The 13,975-nt window shown below is 31.3% G+C and overlaps 1 protein-coding gene across 1 annotated transcript in view; it reads left to right on the forward strand.

The window, feature by feature from the left end:
• Positions 1-13,975, forward strand: part of Osi17 (DUF1676 domain-containing protein Osi17) — a 42,897-nt gene that overhangs the window by 14,709 nt on the left and 14,213 nt on the right. Inside the window, exons 4-5 of the mRNA XM_076409739.1 lie at positions 8,596-8,743; positions 8,906-9,149. Of these exons, the coding sequence (XP_076265854.1) occupies positions 8,596-8,743; positions 8,906-9,149 (392 nt within the window). The remainder of the gene's footprint in view (positions 1-8,595; positions 8,744-8,905; positions 9,150-13,975) is intronic.

Consider the following 13,975-nt stretch of genomic DNA (forward strand, 5'->3'; position numbering starts at 1 on the left):
GACAACAGCTATCTTTTAAATATAAAGCGAACTTCCGGCATCATTAGAAATTCTTTACCATACAACCGTAATATCTTAATAATCTTAATCAGTTGCTATTGCTATAGTCGCGGGTTGAAATCCTGCCTGGTCATGGTGGTTATGTTTAACATTTGTAGCTGTGGAAAGATTGCAAAATTCGACAAGAAAAACGATCCTAGTCACACCGGTAACCAAGATGGGTAAGACCGGATATCTTCTGGGATGATCTCCAAGTTGGTCTCTTGCCAGTCGGTAAACATAATGTCGACGACCGCGGTTCGGAGCCCACGTTAAAGAGTACGTCAAGTCTAGATAAACCTTGGTTGGTAAAAAGAGACCCCTATATATATATATATATATATATATATATATATATATATAACCTAAGTGACCTCGAACCTTTATATATATATATATATATATATATATATATATATATATGTATCGTATATGCATGATCATGCATGCATGCATGTATATATATGATCCGTATATGCATTTAAAATATATTTGTCCTCCATATAACAGAAGTATTCGTAAATGATGTTCTTACAATATCAAACTATAAAACTAAAAGAAATTATAATACGTTTCCGTTATCCATAATATTTTTTGTCATTGTATAGTTTTATTTTCATGATATTTAAATTATTTCAATAAACCTGTTTCTTATAAAAACAGTTACTAAAAATGAGGCAATATTGATGTGTATCGTAGCTCCATCATGTCGTCTATGAAGATCTACGAAATAAATAAATGAAGACATTGTTTTAGTAATTTTGTATCAGTTTACAAAATGTTAAATGTTCTAAATCTAAATTAATTTCAACTAGGTTATAAATATATGTTAATATTATACCGTTTCTATTTTAATAGGAACAATATTTAATATGGATTTTTTAAATATGAAAATATGGAATTCGATGAATATACAGACAAATAACATAATAAAATTTCTCATAACGTGGTTACCTACTAGTGGTTGTAATACGAACATATAATTTGACATTTAGTATTAACAAATTGGTTATTTGTAGTATAGTTTGTAACTAGTTTTCAAAAGTTAATAACAGGTTAATTAAAAAGTCCCCAGCCTGACACATAGGCGCTACTAAAACTTAATCCATATGTTCCTTAGTTACTTCGAACCCTCAAAAGATCCGTATATAAATTTGACAACTGTCGGATCATTAGTTAATGTTTGAAGATGGTGCTAAGTGAATTATAGCATTTTGCGTGAAGCACCTTTTGTTATTGTGAAAAAAAAATGGGTCAAAAGGAATTTCGCGTGTTGACAAAATATTGCTTTTTGAAGGGAAAAATACAGCTGAAGCAAAAACTTGGTTTGAAGCCAAGTTTCCGGACTCTGCCCTAGGAAAAACAACCACCAAGGATTGGTATGGCTAAATTTAGACGTGGTGAAATGAACACCGAAGACGGTAAACGGAATGGACGCCCAAAAGAGGTTGTTACCGACGAAAACATTTTAAAAATCCACAAAATGATTTTGAATGACCGTAAATTGAAATTGAATGAAATAGTAGACACTCTAAAGATATCAACTGAACGTGTACATCATACAATTCACATTTGGGTATGACAAAATCTCTGTGCAAAGGGTGCCGCGTGAGCTCACTTTACCAAAAAGGACGAGTTGATGATTCGGAGTAGTGTTTGAAGATGATGCGTAATAAACCCGAGTTTTTGCGTTGATATATGACAGTGGATGAAATATGACTACATCATTTCACAATGAAGTCCAATCCAATCGTTTGAAGGACGAAATCGCCAAAAAAAAACGGCCGCATTTGAAGAAAAAGAAAGTGCTGCTTCGCCAAGACAATGCACTGTGTCACAAGTCAGTGAAAACAATGGTAAAAATCCACAAATTGGGCTTAGAATTGCTTCCTCATCCACCGTATTCTCCAGATTTGGCCACCAGCGACTATTTCCAGTTCTCAGATCTCAAAAGAATGCACGCATATATATATATATATATATATATATATATATATATATATATATATATATATATATATATATATATATAAATATATATGTGTATATATATATATATATATATATATATATATATATATATATATATACATAATAAATAAATGTCCTTTAACGAGTCTTTTGGGCTTTTTAATACAGTCCCCGCTACAAATGGTAAAGAACACGGCGAGCAAACCAAAACCAAATGATAGGGCACAAGAACATGTTTGGTTTTGTGGTATATTTTGACCCTTATTTCTGATTCTAAATATGAATGCCAACTAGCAATTTAACAACTTTTTTTAATAATTTTGTTTCGACAATAACGTATATTTTAATATAATACGTAACATTTTTAATAATTTTAGCCCACCATTGATTGATTTCATAAAATATGTCATTAAAAGATCTTTCAAGTGGAATATTACGTTTCTACCCCGGATAGTAAGCTCAGTGATCAGAACGTAAGAAATACATTTTGTTTATTACCGCGAAATATCGGTGTTAAACGAATCTAACGTTTTCTTTTAGTCCATTAATTAACATAATAAAAAATTTGATCAGAAGAAACTTTAAGTGGAACTTTGTGTTTGTACCATGGATTTTAAGTTCCGTAATCAGAATGTAAGAAGTACACTCAAACTTTCACAAAACTTTACTCAAAATTATGATATTTTATTACAGACCTGGGATTCAAACTTTTATGAAACATTTTATTAGTAAATTTGGATATACATCGGCGTTTTATGTTCCAAGTTTATTGAGATCCATTATCAAGTAAGAGTAGTGCTTTTAGAAGAAATGTAGATGCAATTTTAGACGCACTTAGTGTTGATACTTTAGCAGGTATTGCTTATAATAATGCACACATAAAATAATTTGATTACTATTATGGTTATTTTAATGATTATATTTTATTATTAACTAGCGACCCGCCCCAGCTTCGCACGGGTGCAATGCTGATACTAAATTAAATACACTACAGAAAAAATATGAACGTTGTATATAAAAACATAGCGACCCGCTCCGACTTTGCACGGGCATAAAATATATATGCCTATGTCACTCAATGAAAACATGATTAAAATCGATCCAGTATTTTTGGTTCATTCAGTACTGCCCTTGGCCTGCACGTATTAAATATGGAGTAAAACAATTCCTCTTCCCCTATACTTACTATGAAGATTTCCTGCTATCTTTGGAATATCTAAATTCATACAATTTTTATTACATTACACATTTTTAAACGCAAATTTTAAATTTGTAATATCTCCGAAAATATTTGTTTAATTTACATGCTGTAAGGAACCATATTGATCTATATTAATTGCACACTGTATTTAAGGTACTTAATTCGATAAGGATTAATGCCGTATTGCTTAAAATAGCTTCGTAAATAAGCCATTTTCTCACGTAAAAAGTAAACAATAAAAATGGTTAATGTGGGTTATCCCTAAAAGATAAACATATACCATCGCGGACTTTTTTGTAGACCTTTTTATGGTGTACAATACTGTAGTACATTAATTTGATCTAACTCGTAGGGTTAGGCAGCGTTTTTGCTAATTGCTAAATAAGCCTAAAAAAATAGGTTAATTTACGACATCACGTTAGAAACCTCTAAAATTAGCAATGTTGCCTTAGTATATTATGCATGTATTATACATATAAACCTTCCTCTTGAATCACTCTATCTATTGAAAAAAACCGCATCAAAATCCGTCGCGTAGTTTTAAAGATTTAAGCGCACATAGGGATATAGGGACAGAAAAGGCGACTTTGTTTTATACTATGTAGTGATTTTAACGAATTTACTACAGATGGTGTTACTGTGTATTAAATCGCATCGGGTACGTTTATAACTCACTTCTTGTTGAGACCTCACTTTTCAGTATGTGTAATTTTATCGAAGTTTGAACAAAAAAATCTGTACCGAGTAAATCACATTTGCGGCAAGTTTTATTATTCTACTTTACTTTGGAGAAAGAGCGACTGAAGTTCATCGAATACTGTGTGAAGTTTTTGACAACCATGCTCCATCGATTTCGACATGTGAATACTGCTTTCGAAGATTCAAAAGTGGTGATTTTAACACCGAGAACAAAGAGTGACCTCGACAGTACCTCTGAAGGTCTTACTCGATGAAAGCATCAATGATATAACTATAATTGATGAGTTTAAGCCAAGTACTACCCAAAGAATGGCCAAAATACGCAAGCAATATAAAACGTGGGGTAAAAGTCTCGCTACCATTTTGATTTCCTCTTTTTTTGCTCAAATAAAATTACATCGGCTAAATGGTGACCGCGATTCGTTATGCAACTTTCGGCTCTTTTAAAGGCATTTCTCATGACATCCTGCAAACACGTGAGGCTGAATTTCTTTAATTTCGTGACGAATATTATCTTTAAGATGTTGAATCGTTAGGGGGTTATTGAGGTGGCCACTAAGAAGAAAATGGGCTTCATCGTTCATTATTAATTTAGACTAAAAATATTCAATTTCAGCAGTCTTGGGATTGCATTGCTGTACTCAACTCGTTGTTCAGGATCTCTCGGTAGCAATTTTTGGAAAAACTGAATTTTTTACTGGAACATTTTAAAATCACTTTTCAAAATTCGCCTGAGACTGCGTGCAGAAATGTGTAACTGGGAACCACCTCACCGAATTGATGTTTCTGGAGACTCTGCAACACTGTCACGTAAAAGAGTCACATTGTCAGAGTTATGAGACGTCCGTTGCCTTCCAGAACGAGGCCTGTCTGCTGCCGTACCGTACTGTCGAAGATTCCCATACAAAAGATAAATTGTGGTTTTGTGAGGCACTGGACTATTAGGATATTTTTGACGCAATTTCCGCTGAGTGTCAATAATGGAACGATTATTTTCAATAAATATTCTCACTATTTCTGCTCGTTCCTGTGGCCTATATTTATCTATAATAGAATTTGGACGTCTACACAACACAATGGTTAAAGCGAAACCGAGCTAAACGTCACACAATCAAGATGGCGCGCAATCCAAATGGTAGCGAGACTTTTGCCCCTGATGTTACTATAGAAATGACACATAACAACAACTCGTCAGCTACTAAATCAAAATAAAAAACGCAGAATAATCATAAATAGAGGTAGATAAATCGATAGTAGTCTAATTATAAAAACCAGAGTTTTTTTAATCGCTATTGACCTCATTTTGAATGTAGGACCCCTTTTATTTGTAATAAAAGTTTTCTTAAAATTCGTTCCGATATAAATAGTGAAAAAAAAATACCCCGGAGCAGGGTATTGTCCAGTTTGGAGATTGTGTTCGTCAAGAATTATTTCTGGTGACCTGCTTCCGAAATAACTTTCGATCCGTGTTCGATCTTTTTTTAGATAATTACTTTAATTATTCATCAACTGATATAGTAGACTAGTAATAATTAAATGTTATTCTAATCATTAAGAGAATTTGATATCAGCTGATTGGCCGTAAAAGATTTTCAATTTCTCATTATTTGCACGTAATCACTTTTCGCAGAGAAAAGCTCACAGCATTCAGTTGACCGATCTAGTACCAATGCTATCCATACAAGTCTTAATTTGAACTGTCAATTGTTGACAAGTAAAGTAAAGTAGTTTGTAAAAGTCCTTAACTATAATGGACTTATTGGATGAAAACCTAGCTCATATTCTCAGCTTATAGTTGAAGGATCAACTCGTCTGTTTTCGGAAGATCACATATGGCGGGAAAGCTTTATAATGAATGAAAATTTCTACCACACTAATTGTCTGAAAATGACACTTCGAACTGTTTCAATATCGCGTTTCCATGTTCATAATTATGAGTAACGAAACCTAATACTCCGAAGCCCATTGTTCTTATAAGTTTTGTTCATTCCTGCTTGCTTCACTGTTTTAACCTATGAATTAATTATAATAAGGGCTTATAATATGATAATAATAATTATTAATTGCTCTACCTGACCACAATTTACTAAGATAATCACGTTTTTCAAGTTTTCTGTAATATATCTTATGTAAGATTATATTTTCAAAACAAGTTCCAAACATCAAATATAAGTATACATTTTCTTTCTTTACTTTTATGTTAAAATCATAAATGTGGAATTATAAATAAATAAGTAATATTTATCAACGTTTTAAATGGTTTACAAATTTACTCTAAATAATTCATAATTTCTTCTATTTGTCCTATATGTTTCATCTATTCAGATTATGTGGTTGGATTCATTTGCATACTGCTGCATATTTTCATTAGTTCATTTGTGTATTCATATATTCATTATTTCTTTATTCATGTTTCTCATCTAAAATATATATCGAACAAACAATAATTACAACAGTCTGATAAAACAATAATTTATTTACCTAAATTTTTTATTTTCCTTCTATAGCTTTCGTATATCCACTGATTTCTATTTTGTGCTATGTCCCTCGTAGGACATTCACGTTATTGTGGACAATGTTAATATTCTTCGCAAATTTCTTTTAACTTTTGATGCAGAAATTAACGCATTTACTACTTGCAGTATTCAGTTAGTGTTTTGTTAAGAAATGCATTTATTAAATAAATCTGAAATTAATCAGAATTTAATACCAATAAAATTAACAGAAAAATCTTAATAATCTTTAGAATTGAGCGACCAAATTGAGAGACGCGTTGTTCCAATAAAGAGTAACAATAGCGGTTATAGATTTAAAATCACCATCTTGAATGACAACGGTAGGCCATGTATTGTAAGATGTGAAGGATGCAGGTCAAATGGGAATATTTGTCGCACTCAGAATACTTACCAGATCTAGAACCCTCCCACTGTTACTGCTGGAGATGTCAACGTCATTCTTTCGACACGGTATTGTCATGTTATCAGAAAGATGGAAAGAAGTTTTAGAAAATTATGGAAAATATGTTTATTAATATATTTTGCAGCAAATTATCTCGACAAATGGCATTTTAAAGCGAAAAAATTTTATAATACATACAATTTAATAGATTGTTGAATATCTATCTTTACATCTAAACTGATTACCCGGCAATAGTTTTTGCAGTAATTGGTTTAAGACATTTTAAAAGCATACGCATATGTAATTTTTAGCATATGTCGGTTGTTAGATGTCCCATTGTTTTATATAAGAAGAAACTATATGAAATGTACAGTACATATTTAATATTGCTATGGTTTGGGATTTAATATATTTTAGTTCGGAATATATTTTTTCATCGAAACGATGTGACCGTGTATCAATAATTACTAGGTGATGGTAAAATAGTATGTGCAAAATAGAAAAACCAACAAAAAATGTATCAAAGATTGCCATAGGGGTTTTTACGGTTTTTTATTTTCTAAAATTACTTTGTCTCATTTTTTTAACTTAAAACAACGTAATCAATTATACCAAATGTGTTATCTCCATGATTATAAGCCAACACCCGCATCATCATATACTAAAGGTTTTCTACCAGGATTCAACAAAATATAAAAAGATAATATGTGACAGCTGTCTAATCTATCGATATAACGTTTTCAACCAAACCATTTTATATTAGTTATCTTCTTTTCATCAGACTTCAAAAATGGCTGTATGTTCGGCAGTATATTTTTTTAAATGTATGTTTGCCGATTTCTCCGTCCATTATGGACCGATTTTCAAAATTTTTTTCTATTCGAAAGAATGTATTTCTGAGATGGTTCCATTAGAACCAAGTCAGAATCTGTTCATGAGTAAAGGGAAAATCGACGGAAAGGCTCAAATTTCACAGGCACGTACACAGTTTCCACATATTTTGTATCTAAAATAATAAGATATATGGGTATAATGTTATTGCTGAATTGATGTTACGGAAAGTCGCAAGTCGTTCATTGCAAAAGTCATTTAGTTTGCTTTTTAAGCATTAAATATAATGTATAAGACATTGTAGAAATACTGTAGCCGATTAGTTCTATGGTGTAGTTGTTAAAACGTTTAGCTTCCAATCGAACGTCACGGGTTCGGTTCCCGACGCGGAAAGTAATTTTTTGTTCGGTTCCCGACGCGGAAAGTAATTTTTTGTTTTAGTTTTAGTTAGAACATTTATCAAATCACCTTAGTGGACCCAAGGGCCTGAAGCGCTCTTTATTTTCAATAATAGTTTCTTCATCCTTATTTTTTCTCATACGGGTTGTATCTTTACTTAGCCTACGCATTGTAATTCTCAATAAAATAACTGCGTAATTTATTAAGTAAATATCTAACGTTAAAAGCAAAAATAAAATATTTTTAACAAAAAAATTGAACCAACTTCAAAAAATAAACTCACTGAAAATTAAAATATAATCAATCTTAGATTTTGAACACAAAAAAAAATCTTAAACTAAAATATGTACATAGTACTGGTTGCAATAACTAAATAAAAATAAACAAAAACGTTATTTAACCTATCTACTACACGTATTTTACACGTAAGTTTGATTATTTTTTAATTTTTAGTGAGTTTCTTATTTATTTTTTGAAGTCCGTTCAATATTTTTTGTTAAACATATTGTTTCAATATAATATAAAAATGTATGCTGATGTTCCCTGTTACTTCACAGATTGATATCACATCGGCAGGACCCTGGGCGTTTGGGAAATGAAATTAAACCCAAAGGTCCAAACCAAAACAATCGACGCTACCCTGGTAGACCAAATAACGATGGTGATATCCAGCGAATTATCGCAAAGGCCGAGAAAGAAGCTCTGGTAAGTATTATTCCATCTGACACGGAAAAACCCCGCTGTGTTAGACGCAGGTACTTTCACTGACTTCACGCCGCTACCTTACGCTACTCTACTACCATTCAATTTGAAACTAAGCGATTCATGGCATTAATCGATCGTATAACCGATTTCTTTTCAATTTAGATCAAAGCTAGGCTGCAAAAAGCGCAAGAAAAAATTCGAGAGGAGAATCTCCGTTTACAGGAACAACTCAATGATGCGGTTAAGTTGCAGGAGAAACTAAAACAGCAGACCGCCTTCCTGAGTTCGAAGTTACCAAGTGCCAAGCCCCCCGCTCGTGCTCCCGGATCTTATGGAATTAAACCATCTGTGTCTTTTGGTAGAAATGCAATCACTTCCAATAAGTTAGCTAATTCAGATCCAAATGGTAAGTAAAACAAAATAATATTTTATTTATTTATTTATTACTAGCGACCCGCCCCGGCTTCGCACGTGCACACAGTGCTGATACTAAATTAAATACACTACAGAAAAAATATGAACGTTGTATATAACAACATAGCGGCCCGCTCCGACTTTGCACGGGCATAAATTATATATGCCTATGTCACTCAATGAAAACATGATTAAAATCGATCCAGTATTTTTGGTTCATTCATTACTGCCCTTGGCCTGCACGCATTAAATTTGGAGTAAAACAATTCCTCTTCCCCTATACTTACTATGAAGATTTCCTGCTATATTTGGAATATCTAAATTCATACAATTTTTATTACATTACACATTTTTAAACGCAAATTTTAAATTTGTAATATCTTCGAAAATATTTGTTTAATTTACATGCTGTAAGGAACCATATTGATCTATATTAATTGCACACAGTATTTAATGTACTTAATTCGATAAGGATTAATGCCGTATTGCTTAAAATAGCTTCGTAAATAAGCCATTTTCTCACGTAAAAAGTAAACAATAAAAATGGTTAATATGGGTTATCCCTAAAAGATAAACATATACCACGCGGACTTTTTTGTAGACCTTTTTATGGTGTACAATACTGTAGTACATTAATTTGATCTAACTCGTAGGGTTAGGCAGCGTTTTTGCTAATTGCTAAATAAGCCTAAAAAATAGGTTAATTTACGACATCACGTTAGAAACCTCTAAAATTAGCAATGTTGCCTTAGTATATTATGCATGTATTATACATATAAACCTTCCCCTTGAATCACTCTATCTATTGGAAAAAACCGCATCAAAATCCGTTGCGTAGTTTTAAAGATTTAAGCGCACATAGGGATATAGTGACAGAAAAGGCGACTTTGTTTTATACTATGTAGTGACATGTCAATTTCGAAAATAGATTTTAAAGATTATAACGGATGAATTAATGAGGTTTTGAATGAATTAGTTGATACGAAAAAGTATTAATTGCAATTAACGAAAAATAATATATAAAATTATTAGATATTATAGATATTATTAGATTTATTAGATACGCTTAGTACAATCATAATTATAAATTGATTTATTACTGCTTTTCATTTGTACCTAATTAGTACATTGTACATTGTACATACATTGTATTAATATGTGATTAATTCACAAGCAAGACGAGTGCGAAAAAATTCATCAATATATATTCCTCAATAATAAAATTATAATAACTTATAGCTATAGTTCACACTAAAGGTATACACTTTATATAAACTCGTATCGTTTGGTTCGCTTCAATCTCCTGATATCCTGCGCGCTGTCCAGCAGTTGTATTGCTTCCACGTTAGTATGCTTTAGTAATCTTCATTCGTGTTTCAAGGCGAAGTCTTGGATAACTTCGCAAATCCATTTCATTTCCAAGTCATCGTGCAGTTCTTCGTTGGTTACGTAGCGATAGGCATTGGTACTCAATCGAAGAACTTTGTTTTGATAGCGTTGTATGACTAGTTGATTCGAATTTTTAGTGCAACCCTATATTTGCACCCCATAGGTCCAAATTTGCTTTTTGATTGTCATATAGATCAACTTCTTTGATTTTAGATCAAGTTGGGAGTATCTTCCGACTAACCAGTATAGTTGTTTTATTTTGATTCTAATATGTTTTGCTTTTTATCTAACGTGCTGTTAATTGCTACATATCATTAATTAAAATAATAATTGCCTGTATGTTAAAATATTAAATTATATGCAAACTATCTCAAGAACTAAAACTCACAAATATTTTTTAAATTGCAATTAATTATATCTAATTTCCGGTGTATTAATAAGTGTAAATTACTACCCCACTGATTATAATAAAGTATCATGAGTATGAAATGTAACAACTTCAGAGCATCAAATATAAGTATACCTAAACAATAATTAACTCAATTAGTTTATTTATTTATTATAATTTGGAAATTCATATTAAAAGAATGTATTTACAATCATTAAATTAACTATTGGTTTTCGAAAACTGAAGTAAATAATCATAATAATTGATATAAGGTTCAAATAAGAAAATGTTCTTCAGTTTCTTTCCTCATAGCCTTTAACTTAGGAAATCTTACCATTTGATACACCTATTTTACTAGAGTATTTGTTTTGAGGTCTACAAAAAACCGGTAGATACTGGAAGCTAGATCAGAGCAATTTGTCTATCAATTAACAAAATTCCCAAAAACACCAGAACCATAAACCGTCTGACTGGTTTATTGATCACTTTGGACGGGTTTTATAACATGTTTAATTCAAGTGCACAGTATGCTTACATATCGATCCAAAAATTCCTCTTTATTTGGCTTAATTATATCCAGGAAACGAAATTATATATTATCCATTCTTATTCTTTGACTTTTATCGAAATTTGTTGCATTAAATCACAGTAACTTTTAGAATTATTAATTAATTTTTTATACATAATATATTTTTTAAATATTTTATATGAATGTTGATCAAGTAGTTTTATCAGTTCAATTACATATGAATTATTCTATATTTCTGGAAATCGTAGTCCTTTTTTCTGAGGGTAATGTCATGTATGAACTTATTACAACTCATAACTCTTTAATTTGTATTTTTCATACCATTTCTAACGCAATAGTGCAATAAAAGATGAACTTCGAACATAGATATTAATATGAGAATAAGTTTCATTAAGCAGTATCAGCATTATTATCGCTTTCAGTTTCGCGAAGATATTGATGATCTTCAAAAATTGGTGCATGGAATCAATGTAATAAGACACAATTATATGGAACATTTCCAGATAAATTTGACTTGTTTTAGATTTAATTAATCACGGTAGCCATACATGGAACAAGTGGTTGCAAAAAGAGGTGGTACAAAGCAGACTGTTCGGCTGCAAAGCACATTATGATCTAGAAATAAGTCAATAGGTGACCTATAACTGCTAGAACAATAAATTTATAAAAATATTATTTAAGAGATCTAACACAATATACCTTCTCATATAAGATAGCTCATTCAAGAATATGATATTGATTTATAAAATATATTTCAGGGTCTTAAATCGTCTATTTATTTTATAACTGCAAACCAACAGGTGTCAACAAAGTTAACAGATATATTGTCCAAAATAAGGACAATCATTCTCGAAATTTTCGAAAGAATCAAAACAACGATATATATTCGCACGGGCGATCAGCAAACAAAAATCATCATCTGTCTTAGATCACCTGCTCGTACAACACAGCTCATTCAAGAAGATGATATTGATTTATAAAATATATTTCAGGGTCTTAAATCGTTTATTTATTTTATAACTGCAAACCAACATGTGTCAACAAAGTTAACAGAAATATTATCCAAAATAAGGACAATCATTCTCGAAACTTTCGAAAGAATCAAAACAACGATCTACATTCGCACGGGCGATCAGCAAACAAAAATCATTTTACGCTTTTCCGTCTCAACCATTTAGTTAAAAACGAATAGCTGGCAAAGAAGCGTGTTCAAATTGGTCACGCGACCGACCGCAACTAACGTTAATAACCGGTGTATCCTTTCAGCGGTGGAAAAAAGGCTGAGACGAATTACACGGCGAAGTGACAGAAAACGGTTTGCATGATTGAAGGTTAAAGAAAGTGAAAGAAATTATCTGCGATTTTACATAAAAATATTATTTTATGTAGGAATATTATAAAAGTACTAGATGGTTTGGTTAATTATTCCGATAATTTTTGTGTATAGAGTTTTTCAATGCGGGTAAACTTATATGACATATAGTCACTGGTAGCAAATTACCGTGGCATGATACTTCTATTGTCAAAATAAGTGTTTGTTAGAACCTTGATTTTCTCCAAATGACAATGTTAACTAGGATTATCATACGATACACTATAGTCTCCACAAAATAGCAGTGAACTGTCTCAAACCCAATTTATGACGTCAAAACGTCCCAATTTTGTCACATTTAACTTTGACTTTTAGTTTAGTTTATCATCGATATATAGCAACATTCCAATGTAAATGTAATAATGAAACAAAAATGTTATGACATATCATTTATTTTAACACTATAGTACATCTAAGGCATGTATTATCGAAAGACTTCTATAGGTTAGAGTTATTTTGTTATATTTACATTGAACTTTTTTCTAAATGACCTATGGTATCCTCTGGAGGCCTAACCCACCTAATTTACAATTTTATATCCAAGTAAAGTATTTTATTTTCATTATAGAGAATTTTTACTCTCATATGAATCTTCTTTGTTGTGTTTCAAGTCGTTTTTCCATAACTGTATTTCACCTTACTTTCTTCTGTTACTAACTGTGTACATTTTTCTTGCTAAAACTATATTTAATGACTGCATTCTCCCTAATGAATTTTCCATATCTGCAAAACAGTTAGTATTCCTTCTCTCCTCGTATATTTTAACCAAATGGTCATATATATTCTTAACTATTACATATATATCTATGAACCTACAATATTTCACGCTCTACAATACGATTTTCTGATTTTCTACAGTCCTCCTATATTAATTATATATGTTATTCACCTTTAGTTGTTCCAAAATAAAGTGTTGCGTGCCATTTTTGATGCTCTGTACTTTGTTACACATGAAGTGATACAATGCGATATTCCTCTAGAACCAAACACCATCCGATCTGATTATTGGATATATATGATGGATTATGGACTTTAGAATAAGACAAACTGATTAATATAATATTTTGTACAGGATATCAGTTAATGAAGTGATTTTGTACATGCCATGTATATATAATATAAACATAATAAATATTTATG

The sequence above is a fragment of the Rhynchophorus ferrugineus genome, unplaced genomic scaffold, assembly GCF_030347505.1.
Source record: "Rhynchophorus ferrugineus isolate W39M unplaced genomic scaffold, kcgeb_rfMv2 rfM7, whole genome shotgun sequence".
Taxonomy (NCBI): domain Eukaryota; kingdom Metazoa; phylum Arthropoda; class Insecta; order Coleoptera; family Curculionidae; genus Rhynchophorus; species Rhynchophorus ferrugineus.